This window comes from Elephas maximus, chromosome 16 (assembly GCF_024166365.1).
Source record: "Elephas maximus indicus isolate mEleMax1 chromosome 16, mEleMax1 primary haplotype, whole genome shotgun sequence".
Classification (NCBI taxonomy): Eukaryota; Metazoa; Chordata; class Mammalia; order Proboscidea; family Elephantidae; genus Elephas; species Elephas maximus.
Genome location: NC_064834.1, coordinates 61,325,050 through 61,340,323, shown reverse-complemented (window position 1 = coordinate 61,340,323; position 15,274 = coordinate 61,325,050). Strand labels below are relative to the sequence as shown.

At 49.1% G+C, this 15,274-nt stretch overlaps 1 protein-coding gene across 1 annotated transcript; it reads right to left on the bottom strand.

Moving 5' to 3' along the window:
* Positions 1–406: 406 nt before the first annotated feature.
* Positions 407–14,692, bottom strand: DUSP5 (dual specificity phosphatase 5). The gene is made up of 4 exons (XM_049855650.1): positions 14,122–14,692; positions 9,645–9,793; positions 5,166–5,385; positions 407–2,031 (listed from the first exon to the last, which is right to left on the bottom strand). Exons 1-4 carry the CDS (start codon positions 14,498–14,500, stop codon positions 1,625–1,627), a joined length of 1,155 nt encoding a protein of 384 aa, XP_049711607.1. The 5' UTR covers positions 14,501–14,692; the 3' UTR covers positions 407–1,624.
* Positions 14,693–15,274: the final 582 nt, after the last annotated feature.

The following is a 15,274-nucleotide window of genomic DNA, read 5'->3' as shown; positions in this document are numbered from 1 at the left end:
CAACATTTTCTGAATATCTGCCTTGTGTCAGACGTGGGGGTGGAGGCTGGTCACAAGCTTGGCTCTCAGGATGCTGGACTCAAGGGCCTCAAGCTATAAGGGACTTTCAGGATTATCTAACACAGCTCACTCATTTCATAGATAAGGAATCCAAGGATCAAGTGGAACTATTTTCCTGGGGTCATGGAGTGAAGAGCCCATAGCAGGCAGATGACATTCTGTATCTGTTAAGATCACTAAATCATAAGCTGACATACAGCCTTATGCCTATAGTTGCACACCCCACCACCATCACCTTAGAGTTTATTCGGAAATAAAACCCACTGAGGCAGGCTGGGCCCCCACCTCAAGGTACTCTTACCTTACCCCAATTCACTCAGGACAAAGGAGAAGTGCTTTTTTCCTTTTATGATTTTTATTTTGTACTATAAAAAAACAACCAGTAACATACTGCTTTTCTTCACATTCACAAGGGTTTTAGGAAATTATTGCCTTTTCCCCTACAGAAATAACCTATAGACAAAAAAGTAGTAGTACCACATTGCAAAATCTGCAAACCCCAGAAGTCAACAGCTTGAAGACAACCCCTAGGGGCAGGGATGAAAATAAGTATCACAAGAGACAGACACGCGCACATATAAGGACAGCAAGCAGGCGAAATGACGATTTTCAATGCCACTGACCATAATATAGAGTGGGCTTACTTGTCCTCCTGGTGCCCACTGCTACCACCACAAAGAGATGATTTTTGGTCTATAGTCTAGAGTAGTTTTAAAATGACACAACAGGGGCTTTGAGAAGAGATGCAACAAGAAAGGTTCAAGTATGAATAAGAATCATACCAAAGTCCAAGGTCAGGGAAGAACCCACAGTGAAAAAGAAACCCCAAAGAGTCAACGTCTTGCTACTTCAACCAACTGCCTCCAGTGGACCCAAAAGGGAATCTCAAAAACATCTGTAGGTTCAAACTACCAGATGCACAACCCAATGAGGTTGCTCTACCTCCCCGTGTGGGCTGGCAGGTGGTCTGTGCCCAAGGGCTTCTATTTTATGTCAGCTTAGGGACGCACCTCAACAGGAAAGCAACATTCCTATTGGGATGGTTCACACCCATGGACCTACAAACCCAGTGGGGTTACTTTCGTGACTAGATGGTGATCAGCTTATGCCCTGAAGCAATAGAGACAGACATTGAGACTGCCAAAGTTCAAAAAATAAGGTGGAAATTGTGCTTCCTTCAAAATGAATTGGCTTGTAACTGCCTTTTCTCCTGGTCCAGCAACTGCGTTCTCTGACGTTGCTGCAGGTATTTATTGCCTTATGCTTGAAATGAAAAGGCGAACGTTGAGGTGCGAGGACTGAGCAGTCCTGAGAGGGCAGGGGGTCTGGAAGTACAGTAGTCAGCACACGCTGTGCTCACATAATGGCTTGGCCTTCCTTCAGTCCCAAGAATGTATCCCCAAGGTCAGTCTGAAGTTCATTTGCAACTGGTGACCCCTCACTATCCCACTGGCTCAGTGTGACAGAGTGAGGTCTTCAGTATTGCACAGGTATGAAATGTCCATGAGTTTAAAAATCAGAATCACAGTTGCTCTTGGGGCTGCGCTGGCTCCCCATTCTGGATTTAGCAGGATGTGGCTGTGGCCACTGGGCTCCTGCTGAGCTCTGTGACCGTTGAGTGGGTGGGCACTTGCGCCAGCACCGAGGTAGGAAATGTATAGTAGGAGCCCTGCATGTCAGAGCTCAGTGTCTGCAAATGGTCTAGAAATGAAGAGCCTGCTGCTTCCCCTTGGCAGGAGGGAGCCTGCGGGGTGGGCATGGAAGGCAGGATCTCAGATTCATACTGCAGGAGTTGACCCATGAAGCCAAAGTTGGGTGAGATCAGACTCCTCCTCTGCTTGATGTAATCGAAGGCCTCCTTCAGGCGGAACTGCTTGGTCTTCATAAGGTAAGCCATGCAGATGGTGGGTGAGCGGGAGATCCCAGCCTCACAGTGGACCAGGACCTTGCCTCCCTTTTCCCTGACACAGTCTGGAAGGAAGAAAAGAAGGTAGGAATGAGCTAGGCTTAGAATCCAAAGGCAATGCCAAGACACAAGAATTATGCATTATAGAAACTAGGTATCGAACCATTTTGCCTGCTTAAGAGCTATGGTCTTATTACTAGTCTTCTGCCAGTCTTCAACCACCAGTGGTAAGGACAGAGATTGTGAAGTTCTACTTAAGTCTATTCTTATTGAGAACCTTTATAATCTTCAGGGAGCCTTGGTGGTCCAGTGGTTAAGAGGTCAACTGCTAACCAAAAGGTCGACAGTTCGAATTCACCAGCTGCTCCTTGGAAACCCTATGGGACAGTTCTACTCTGTCCTACAGGGTAACTATGAATCGGAATCGACTCGAGGGCAACAGACTGGTTTGGCTTTTTTTTTTTATAACCCTTAGAGGTGCTTCCCACTTCTCCAGGATGCTTGCAGTTGCTGCTTCTGCCACTGGAGGTGCTACATGCGGAGTAATTACCTTCTGGGGATAGCATCTTAACTTGGGTTCCAGAAGCAGATTTTCAGAGGGTGTTGAGAAATCTGTGAAAAGGGTATGCATTTTTCTGAGGAGAGGATCCCAGACTCAAAGAATGGCTGGAGCAGCCATTCCTCCTCTCGAGGTCTGGTTCTAATGGTGATGACCTGGCCCCTGTGCTGGTTGAGGCCTTCTGGCCTCTCTGGACACCCAGTCTGGCTGTACCAGGGCAGCTCCCAGGGTTCCCACCACCAAACTTAAAGTAAATAGTGCACAGCCTCTAATTATAGCCCTGGCTAAGTGACGCTTACTAGATGGAGGATATAAATGGCTTTTGCAAACTACATCTTGCACAACAATGGGAGTCATTGCTATAAAGCTACCACCATCAGTTAGCATTCTTTATGTTCACTATGACAAAAAAAGGGGGAGGATGCTCTCCTTTCCTACCCCCCCACCCCAAAAAGCTACAACTTCTGAGGACAAGCTGTTATTTAAAAAATGCGAAAAGATAAAAGGTTAAGCATATACCTATCAAATCAAAACCACAAAAAATATAGTCTTTCCAATTCCCTCTCTTCCTGATAAGAAACAATTACATCACAGGAAGCTAGATGAGGCCACAGTATGCAAAAATATGTAAGATTTCCAAGAGGGAAAAAAGTCAGCCCCTCCTCTCCCCTCAAGTTCAATTAGTTTGCAAATGCATCTGTGAGATCTAAAAGGTAAAATTTCTGAGGGATCAGAGAGGAACCCTGGAGTTGCCCCTTCTGAGCCAAGACTCCAAAGAATATCTCAGGGTAGCTCATTAGAGCTGCCCTCAACTGAGTCTCTGGCTGAAGAAAAAAAGGCCTTCTAAGTAGTTCAGAGGGGGGACCTCAAGTCCCTAGGACTACAGGGCTGTGGCTACTATTCTTCTCTGCCCCTCTGTTGACCTCCTTTATAGTCTAACTTCTAATTGCCCTCGTGTCACATCCAAGAAAGCAAAGGGCCTAGGCTGCACTGCTTCTGGAACCTCCTCTAAACCTCAAGGACTTGCCTTCCCCATGGCCATGTCCTCGGAAGAGGTCCAGGCATGGTTCAGCACGCTGCCCACCGAGATGCTCATCCCTGCCCCCATCAGCTGGGCAGAGTCTTGGACAATGTATGCTGTGCTTTTGAAACAATGTGGGTTTCGGTACCCAAAAAACCCAGTGCCGTTGAGTTGATTCCAACTCATAGCAACCCTATAGGACAGAGTAGGACTGCCCATTAGTGTTTCCAAGGAGCACCTGGCGGATTTGAACTGCCGACCCTTTGGTTAGCAGCTGTAGCGCTTAACCACTACGCCACCAGGGTTTCCTCTGTGGGTTTCGGTGGTTGTGTACAAAAACACAGACACATAGACACAAAAGATGGGTAGGAAGGGTTCTGAGAAATGGATGGAGGCGGGTTTAATGACCTCATTAAGTAGCTATCTAGGTAATTAAATAACAGGCTGAGAAGGGCAAGGCCTTCCCAGGGACAAGGAAGGAGACAAGTCAAAGTTTCCCATCCTGAACCCATTATTTTGGCGGCCTCTAAGAGACTCCAAAGGAATCATCTCAGCCCAGAGGCTCAGGGGACAGGACGAGAGGCTCTGCCTTTGGCCTCTGGTGAGTTTCTCCTCAGGGTTTCCTGCAGAGCGGAAATTGTGTGTGATAAGCAGAGAGCGCCCACCATGTAGCTGAAATGGGGGGCCCTTTAATTGCTACCTGTACTCAGTAATTACAGCTGTGCCTAGCACCTGCCTTTTCCCCTCCAACATCCCTCAGAACAAGACATAGGAAAATCATGTCTCATTTCAACAACCAGACGTGTTGAAGACAAACAGAAAGACGACTCTGGAAAGGGAGGCATGCTCACAAGGTTGGGGAGTGGTGCTTGCAAATTTGAGGTAGAAAAATGTCAGCCCAGGCCCCAAGGGAGAGAGATGGGGGAAAGGGCAACAGCACAGGAACCCTAAGGCCCAAAGCCCTTCCCAGGCCAAGGGGCCAGAGGTCAAGACCTTGGTTTTCAGGCCTGTCCAAGGGACTAAATGATAACTGCCTCACAGGAATGCAGAGAGGATACAAAACATGCCAACTTTCCTGTGCGTAAAGCATGGAGCTTGAGTCAAGTGCTGTCTTTAGTCCCAAATTAGCTGAAATCGCAAAACAAATTGCCCCCAAGCTGTTTGCCAAAAACCATGGAAAGCTGCCGGGCTCTTGGGGCTCAGTGCGTAAGTAGTGCTCTCTCAATCCTTCTGTTTGCTTTTAAAAATATCCCAACCTACGTAGACACAGCTAGGGAGGTTCTTTTCCCCCTGCTTCTCTCACGTGGAGCCTTATGTGTGGATGCATTCTCTGCTCCCCACCCAGCTAGAAACAGTGAAAAAAAAAAGTGGCAGTGACTATTGTCATAAAAGTATATTAATTCATTTATCTTGCAAATTAAAACTTCTATTGATAGCAACTTAAATCCTCTCTTCTGCCTTTTCGGTGGCTGTGGCCCATCTTGGCTCCAACTCTTGGTGGCTGGGTAGACAAGACACTTTATTTTTGGTGAAGGTAGCCCCCATTAATACATCAAAATACAAGAACATATGCCTTTAGGGGGTTCCGAAAATAAGGGAGAGGGACTAGCTGGACCTACCAATGAAGTCTATCGCTTCTTGGAAGTGGGAGCTAATGTCAGCTGTGTGGCTGTCTTCCACGGGGATCCATTTGTAGTGTAGGTGGGTCGTGCAGATGTCAGAGGTCCGCCGTGAGACATTCAGCAAAGCCGTGATGTGCAGGTTGGCAAGGAACTCGCACTTGGATGCATGGTAGGCACTTCCAAGGTAGAGAAAGGGGAGGATTTCAACTGGGCTACCCTGTAAGCAAGGGCAAATGACACCAGGAAATATTGGATTAGCTTGCTCATTTGGGAGACGAAAAAAAACAACCGTGACCTATTTGTTTTTTAATGTGGGAGGTTCCCTTTCTGGTTTTCAGGTAGAGAGATTTCAGAGTCAGGGCAATTCAACCAAGAGTGTGGATGGAGCCTCTATCCTGGCGAACTCTCCTCTCTACATTACTGCTGTCTTCCCAGGTTCCCTGCTATTCCTCAGTGACAGCAAAAGCCACACACAGCAGAGCTTTTCATTTTCTTACACATATCATGGAGGCAGGAAATGCCAGCAGCCTCCCTGGGCTCACAAGGAGGAGAGGCAGCGTGGTGTGATGGGAGGAACTGAAAGATCGTGTTGAACTTCTAGCTGCCTCGAGAGAACAGGCCGAGTCCTTTAACCTCGGGCAGCCTCAGTTTCTTTATCTGCAAAATGACATCTTCCAGCTCTGACATTTTGTATATGGTATATCATCAATTAAGGAGCCCTGATGGTCAATGGTTAAGTGCTCAGCTGCTAACCAAAAGGTTGGCAGTTTGAACCCACCAGCATCTCTGCAGGAGAAAAGACCTGGTGATCTGCTCCTATAAAAATTACAGCCTAGGAAACCCTATGGAGACAGTTCTACTCTGTCCTACAGGAATTAACTCAATGGCATAAAACAACAACTTCATCAATCCTAAGACACTGTTGATCCTAAGATGCCTTCAGAGATCAGAGATGTTAAAATATACCTCCCTCTCCCCACAAAAGTGTATTTCTTAGAACTGAAAATAACCACTGTTTATCCAGAATCAGAGGAAGTTAAGTTTTTAGACAGAGGGGCTTCCCCCACCCTCGACTGCCTCATATGGGGCTTAGGGGATTGGAGAGAGATGCTTTTGGGAGGCCACCCACACGCCAGACTTCTCCACCCACACACCAGGTTTCTAGTTAACAAGATACAGATTAAGGGAGAACCGGAGACCATGTACCCTGAGGCAAAGATGAAAAGTACTGCTTGCTGGTTGGACTTTGTAGTCTCAGTATTTACAGAGTTATCTCAGGTTGTAAGAGAAGACAGTGATAGCTGGACAATGGAAGTCCCTGGAGATGTGGACGAAAGCACTGGGCTGGGGACAGTTGCTGTCTCTTTGGGAGCCTTTCCTGTTCCATCCATCCACTTCCTGAGTTTCCATTTCCTCTCCTGGAATAAGAGTGGAGTGGCAACTCAAGAGGCCTCTGCCAGACCCATAATAAGAATGGGGCGTGATGAGGGGCAACAGCAGGCAATTTTCACTTTACCTCACATATTTTGCTTACTTTCTCTTCCTTAAGAACAAGTATTTAAGCAATGGCCAGTTTAGCCACTTGGAAGAAAGTTCTAGAAGGTTTTAAATAGGGTAATAATAACAACTGGTATTTTTATTAATACCCACTATGGCTGGGCTTGGAGCCCTGGTGACAAAGTGCTTAAGAACTCGGTTGTTAACCCAAAGGTCGGCAGTTCGAATCTACCAGCTGCTCCTTGGAAACCCTACGGGGCAGTTCTGCTCTGTCCTGTAGGGTCGCTATGACTTGCAATCAACTCAGTGGCAACGGGTTATGGCCGGGCTTAACACTTAAGATGTACCTATACAGTACCAATTTTACAACAAATCTATGAGGCAGGTAATGTTATCCTTATTTTACAAATAAGTAACTTGAGGCTCAGAGAGATTAAATAACTTGCGCGAGTCAGAGTTAGTCACTGGTAGAGCTGAGATTCAAACCCAACTCTGACTGCTTAGCGTGTCATTTCAAAATGGTGAGACATTATGAGAAAGCAAGTGTTTTAAGTAAAAACAGGAAGGAAAGAATTCCCTCCCTTCCTCTCTTCTAGAGACAAAATTTCCATTTGCATTCCCGCCCTTACAACTCCCCAAACCTTCACCTATAGAAAGCAGCCTTCCTGGGTGGCTATGTGGTCTAGTGGTTAAGAACCTGGGCTTGAGCTCAGACAGAGCAGCTCTAGGTAAAGTCCCAGCTCCAGACTTACTAGCTGTTATATCCTTGGAGGCAGCTTCTTTAACCTCTGAACCTTTATCTGTAAAATGTGGATAATAATATCTACCCTCTCGGGATAATTGCAAGGAGCAAATGGGTTAATGGATGCATTAAAGCCTCGTACATTACACAGTTGCCATTATCATGCAAAGGCTGAAGGACAGATACCACAGATATAGCTTCTCTCCCTGTGGAGGACACAGGGAAGACACTGAGCTAGTCAATCCTAGCAGGTCTGAGCCTGGTCTGAGCTAGACCCCTTCCCTGGGGCACAGCTCCCCACTAGTTAGTAACTGGGAACCACTAGTTAGTTTCTAGCAGAGTTAGTGGAAAGTTCTTTGGAAAGGCGTCAGGAGACCCAAGTCCAGGCTTACTCAGTCACTGGCCAGCTGTGGGTCCCCACCAATGGGCACCAACAGCCTCAACCTCAATGGAATAAAGCAGGCAGTTGACTCTCCCTCTCTTGAGTGGCTGGAAAATGCTGACACATCAGGCCTGGCATACTATTCAGCTTCTTCTGGTGTTTAGCCCAACACACCCCTGAAACCAAGTTTCTTTCCTTTTCTTAATCTCCTGTTTAGAGTCAAGAGGAACAAGCCGAAGGCCCTTAGAAACCCCAAAGGTTAGTGAAACCTTGCCTAGCTTCTCTTGGTGCAGAAGCACTTCTAAGAAATAGCACCAGGGATTTCCCCAGATGAATCTTCAAGACACATCAGGGCGTCCCCAACACTCACTTGGCCAAAGGTCTATCACGCTTTCACGACACCCTGCCAATTCCTGTTTCTCTTTCACTTTCAGAGAAACGGGAAAAACACAACTGAAACAAACAAACAAAAATAGAAATCTAACTAGGCCAGATGCTCATGGCTTGAAAGCCCAGGGTTCATCATAGACTGTGTGTATATTTAATAAAGAAAAACATACAAAACAATAACTCTGGCACTTTGCCAAGCTAACTGGCTTCCTGACCAAGGATTCCATTTAAGAAAAGGTCACAGGGCTTTATTTGGAATTCCATCCCTAGGGGCAGAGTTCTGCTCATGGGAGATAGCTAGTATTTTAGGCAGCATCTGCAAACTCTGGTGCTGTACTGGGGTTAAGTGCTAGGGCTCCTAACCAAACAGTCGGCAGTTCAGATCCACCAGGCGTTCCTCGGCAACTCGATGGGGCAGCTCTACTCTGTCCCCTAGGGTCCCACTATGAGTCGGAATCAACTCAACAGCAATTTTTTTTTTTTCAGGCACCATCTAGAAGTCTTCTTATGATTTGGATATTTTCTTGTCTTGTGGGAAAAGTTCGAAAAGCTCCTTCCACCAAGTCAGGTGCCTCTTTAGAAAGACAGCCATGTGGAAAAGAAAACAAAGTTCTGAAAAGAACCACACCAGGAGTTAAGAGAAGGCGTTCTGGGCCTGGGGCTGCCATAAACCAGCTGGGCGGGGCGGGGGAGGCTCTTTGCAAATCAATCACCAACAGTTTTTTGCCCTACAAAAGGGGAAGATTGGTTTTGATTTCTGGTTTCTGTCACACTGAGTTCTCACCCGCCTTTTCTTCATCTTCCTGTACCATGCTAAGTAATGCCTTACCACTGAGCTTTCTACTTTACTCTTTCTTTAATGAGTTGTCACAAAGTACAGTTTTTTGAAGGGGGGAAAACACACACACACATGTTTAGAGAGACATGCAAACATAGTGTTTCTTAATCTCCTCTCATTCTAGAATTTATGGAATTATAAGCATCAGAAACCCTTAGGAAGTTAGCCATCCAAACAGTAGGTTGTCCTCTTTCCCCACCCCCTCTGTTGCACTTAAAAATACTAATGAGACACGCCTTGACAGGTACTGGGCTGGTTTACAGAAACTATAGACTATGAACAATTACAAAAGAGATCAACACAGGAAACATGAAAGTCAGCCTTGAAATGTCTTCAGGGAAACCTAAACCAATACTCTGAAGCTTCTCTGAACCTTCCATTCCAGCTAATACTAATGTATCTTTCGCTTCCCCTTTTCTCCAGAAGCTGTCAAGCATCCTGTGGTTCGTTTGCACTTGTCAGGTTGTTTGCTGGAAGGAAGCCCATTTACTCTTGGATGGAAACTCAAGTTGGCAAGCAAGAGAGGCTCTCTAAAACTAGAGGATTCTGCCAACACTCTGGGCCACCAAGAACTAACCACAATTGCTGAGTGGAGAGAGGAAGAGCCAAGGAGGAATGGAGATGTACCTGGTCATAAGCAGGCCTGTAGTTGAGGCTGAGGACTGTTTTCCCACACTGGCTGAGGAGGGCTCTCTCTGTTTCGATCTTCTCTTGTGAAATGGGTTTTACGTCCACGCAACACTCCGGATATTCCGAATAGAAGGTCTCATAACCCCCTACACACACACAAAAAAAGGTAAGACAGATGTAAGCATTGTTTTCTCAAGCTGCCAGGAACTACTCAAAATTAATCTATACCCTGAGTGTGGAATAGTTAAAAATATGAAGCTAATATAGATTCTGGTGATGTAAAAAATTCAGTAAAACCAGCAACAGTTTGAGTAGAAATGGCTCTCCAGACACACACATCTAAAAACCTATAGTTCAGAGAGGCAATAATTAACTTTTTGTGTCTACCAGAAGCAGCTTAAACTGTGAAATGAAATATGTGACATCTAGCAAATAATAACCAAATCCCTCCAGAAGACAAGAGCTATTTTCTCTCGTTTACCTAAAATGAAGGTGTGATTATGCAGAATTTCACTAATTTGCGAGATGAAAGAGATTACTAAACTAGTTGGTTTCTTCATCCAGCCTCTCAGGTCTAAGCAGGACCATAGGTAGAATGCCTCCATTCCCAAAGGGCTAATATGAGGTTTAAACTCAGGGCGATAAAACAGCCTTGCCTCTTCTTAGCCCAAGGTGCTAAGAATATTGCTGACCATCCTTTCAATAGGTCCAATTCAGGGTAATCAATCTAGCTAATTACCTTCAAAGCAAACTGGAGGAAGGACTTCTGAACTTAATTCTCAGCCCCCATAAGCAAAATCTGTCTCTTGCCCCTTAATGACCATTTCTTTCTTATTCTCCCCTTCTGACCATCATAAATCAATAAGCCAACTACTAAAAATCCGTAATATTATTTTAAGCTTCTTCAAACGTTGTCAAGGTAAAAACTACTTTCTGCCCAAGTCACAGAGACTTGCGTATATAAATAAGCCCTCTCAGGCCCATTCCGCTCAGTGGGAAAAAAAAAACTACCAAATTTAAAGACCATCAGAACCCTCGGAATGCCAAGGGTTGCTGGGTAAACAGGCCAGCCTGGCTTGGGAATCCCTTTGCTTCCAACCCAAAGCAATGTAATGCACTTCCTGGGGCACCTGTCTTTTTCTGGTCCAGAGAATTCACTTCTCTCAAACCATCAATTAAATATGCTTTCTGAGACCATGCATTTTTCCCAAAGCCCTCCTGTTTTCTTCTGCTTTCTGGTGTTGTGACAACCCCTCAATAGAACACTTTGGCTTTTTTAAACCACTGCAGTGGACAAATGGTTAATGAATTACAGGGCAGTCACCAGCTTCCTCCCAGAAGCTGCAGCCAATTCCTAGAATGAGTCATATCGCCATCACTGCTCCCTCTCAGCTCTCTGAACTGTCCCCGCCCCCGTTTAGTACACCCAAATCTCCCGTGGTGACTTCAGCAAGTCACCCACTATGCTTTCCTGGACAAGCTTCTGGTTCTCCCCCCTCATGGTGACAGGAGGCCAGGCCAGATGGGGGTGGTGGGGAGGTGGTGGAGGTGTGAGTAGCCTCACTTCCCTGCACCCCAATAAGCCCCTGGCTCCCCTCCCACCTTGGGAGAATGCCACAGACCTACTCTGACACACCGTTTCCTCCTTGGAAGAGTTGTCCCTAGTCATAACCACCTAGTTGTTTCTCACACCTGAGCCTCTCTACCTTTGGGCTCCAGGAGACGAACCAAGTGACTGGAGTGGAATCTGTTAAGAGTGGCCCAGGCTGTCCCCAACTTCAGGATGAGGCTTGGGAATGAGAAGCCTTCAGGCCACCCCAACTCTTGGCTCTAAATAGACCACTTAAGGGTTGGCTGACAGGACAGACAAGAGGCGTGGGTGTGGGCTGGAGCCTGCCTGCCTGTTGACAAAATACGCAGGCAGACCAGGAGTCTCAGTGCAGACAGGGACAGATAAACAGGACCCTGTCTCCGCTAGCTGGGGTCAGGAGGAGTCCTACAGATTAGATGGTCTCTGTCTTTCACCTACTCTCATCAGAGGCGTGGAGAGACAGAACATTCCTCTCTGGTGCCTCACTTGAGTTGCAAGAGCTGAGGGATGATTCTTAAGGCTGCTTCAACTCTCTTGAGAGTGATTCTACCTTCAATCACCACCACACCACCAGGGGAACAGAGACAGCACACAACCACTGTATATAAACATGTACTGACAACTCTATTGGTCATCACCCTCTCATTTTAGTAAGTTTTTTTTTTTTAGAAGGGTGAAGAATGACTAGAAGAGTGAAAGGCATGTCCCCAAGATCTGAGATGCCACCAACTTAAAACCTGAAATCGTACCTGGACATAAGTAAGGTAAAAAGGGAAAAAAAAAGTTTGGCAACAATTTAAAAGTTCGATAGCGTTACAAGGGTTGGTATTAAGTAATTTCTACTGAAATTAGAAATGCACGTAACCTCTGACCCTGTAATTCTCATGACTTTACTGCAAGGCTGCTAGTGCGTATGCCAAAGCATGTGGACAAGAATATCTGCTGCCACATTACTTCAAATACTGAGACTTGAAGCAACCTGATGGCCATCACCAGGGACTGGTTGAAAAAGTGAAACAGACATATATGTTCTGATATGGAGGGTCTCCAAGATCTAGTTGGGTGAAAGAGGCAGGAACAGGCAATATACAACATTAACCCACATTTTAAAGATATTCAGGGAGAATCAACTTATCTACTGGGAGTGGGGTCAAAGGTGTGTGGAAGACCCACTTTTCACTACATAGCTTTTTGTGCTGTTCACATTTTTACCTTCATTTAAAAACAACACTTTAAACATTTTTTCAGAGCTGCGAGGCTACAGAGCTGCCTGCTTCCTGTGATAATAACTTCTAAACTGTCAGCATGACCCCTTGGAGAGGGGTGCGGAGCACATGTAGCACCAGGAGGGGTTTCCTGAAACACGTCTTTCAAGCTGCCTGAGGAGGCAGAAGTTTTTCCCGGAATCACTAAGAACAGGAGACACAAACCACATCAGGAAGAGAAAGAAATCAGAAGCGCTGTGTGAAACCTCCACAGAGCCCAAGGGAGGCCACTCTATCCCTTGGGGACCAAAGCTGCAGTCTTTCTAACAGGAATCAACAGAGGACTATCAGCAAGAGGTGCTAATGGTGGTGGGAGCTGCCCACGTGCCTCTGGAATCTCCTGGCCTGGAGTGTGTGAAATTCCCCAAGTTGCATGGCTTTAAAACAGAGCCCCACTCTTCAGTTCACTGCACCAGAGCTCTGAACCACATGACAGGCAAGGGTTATTCCTCCAACCTACTGCTCCCCATCATGGTTAACTCCCCAGGCTTCTGCACCAGGGCTAGATGCATCGTGGGGTGCCCCCAGTGTGAACCCTCATCTCTGCACTCCAGCCATGTGTCCCATACCTTGGAGGTTACAAAGGGCTCAAATACATGCGGGGTGCAATCATAGCAAGTGACCCAGGAATCAATGCTCTCGAGTTTCAGAGTCAATCACCAGCCCATCACTGGTAAAAAGTAGCCTGAATTATCTCCCCAGCAGGCGAAATGGGCAGGCCGTCAGTGCTCACGTCATAAGGACCTGCTGCGTAGCTTTTGTGGTCTCAAAGGCCACATAATCCCCTCCACCACCACCCGCCCCCGGCGGCTCCTCTCTCAGGTCCTGACTCATCAGCGCGCCCGGGCCTCCCATCCTGAGCAGACAGCAGGAGGCCACCTCCCCGCCCCCCCGACCCCCGACCCCGGTCTCAGGAATGTACCCAAGGCGCGACGGGGAGGAGGTGAAAAGGGTGGGAAGGCTGTCAGCTCCGAACTGCGCTCCAGAAAGGCCGGGAAGGGGAGAAGAGAAGGCAGGAGGAAAACAATAAAAAGCAATAAAATGAAATGGAAAGGAAGGGGGAGGGACTCGCCAGGGTCAAAAAGGCAAGAGGGGTCGGGAGAAGACACCGCGTAACGTACAGTAATTACCCAGGCGGGAAGGAAGGGGGACACCGCGGCGCCACGCTCCTGGAGGGTCGTAATCTGTTGATCTCGACAGATCTATCACGAAGGCTCCGAGCCCCCGCCCAGCGAGAGCTGCGGAGCCCGCACTGAGAAACGCAGCCGGCGCCCAGCACAGCCGATGGCCCCTGAACTGCTAAGCAGCAGCGCCCCCCCGCCTCCCCGCCATGCACAGCCACCCCCACCCAGCCCGGCGGACAGGCAGCCGGGCGCTTTCTAGGAAAGCGGGCGAGGGTGGGGGGTGGGGGTGGCAGCTCCGGGCGCTGACATTTGCTGTGCCCTCACCAAGCGCACGTCAAGCCCCAGCGTGCAGTCACTGTCAACTGGAGGCTTTCATAGGGTCTAGCAATGTGCCCAGAGCAGGGAGAGGACTCCAGCGCCCGGAGTTAGTGTCCCAGCTGGGAGATGAAGGATAGGCAGGGGGACAGGGGACCAGCGGCGCCCGATGAGCTCACCTTTGAGGAAGTAGACCCGCGGGCCGGCAGGCAGGCAGGCGAGCAGCGAGGTGAGCACCACGCGGGCAACACTCTCCTCGCGCAGCTTCTGCCAGTGGCGGCTGCCCTGGTCGAGCACGACCACGGCCGCCACGCCGCCGCCGCCCTCCTGCAGCAGCCGAGCGCGCGCCGTCTCGTCGGGCAGGACGTAGCGCGCCGGCACCGCGCCGCCACGGGCCCGCCGCAGCACCACCGAGTTGAGGTTGACGTTGAGCGAGCCGCGCACGCTCGAGGCAACGAAGGCCAGGTAGGGCCGGCAGTCGAGCACCACGCAGCGCGCCGCCGCCTCCTTGCGGAGCATCTTGCGCAGCTGGCGCCCGTCGAGCGACGTGACCTTCATGCCGCCGCCGCCGCTGCCCAGCGGCCCCGCGCCGCTCGCCGCGCAGGTGCCCACGGCCAGGATGCCCGCTGTCGAGGCACTGCAGCCGGCCGACGGAGCCCGGCGCCGGAGCGGCCGCTCAGCTCTTCCTCCTGCCCTGCAAGTTCTTCACCCGGTTCGGCCACTTGCCGCCCCAGAAGCCGGGGATTCCGCCCGCGGCGCAGCGTTTTAAGTGAATGAATGCGCGACCTGTGACGTGGCTGCCCATATAAGGCCAAATATGGGTATTTCCCCGCCCCTTCGGCCCGTGGTCACGCCCCCGGGGCAGGGCTCCCACCTCCCACCCCCGGGAGCGGGGCGCGCTGGGCGGGCGCGCAGCGCCTTAGTCAGCACCAAGGAGAGGAAGTGGAAGCGCTTCCTCCGGCCGCCCGCGGCCGTGCGCGGAGGGACTCACTCGCGCATCACCAGCCTGCTGGGGGGGTCGGGCCAGCCACCGCGCCGAGGTGACCCACGCCGTGCGGGAAGCGGAGGAGGCAGCGGAGGAGGCAGGGCCGGCGCCACACAGTCGTGCTTTCAGTTTAAGGGACGTCGGTGGAGAACCTGCGGGGGCCATACGAGGCCCCGCGCTGGTCACGGGAAGGAGAGCAGGAGCGTGCCCCGAGATGAAGTCAGAAACGGATTCTGATCGTTCCTGAAGCCTTTACGCGTGAAATGAGTCGATGTCTGGGATTTGTTGGTAATTGTTGACGCTGGGTGATAAGTACCTGTGAGCTCATTTATACTGTCTTTCTTCTT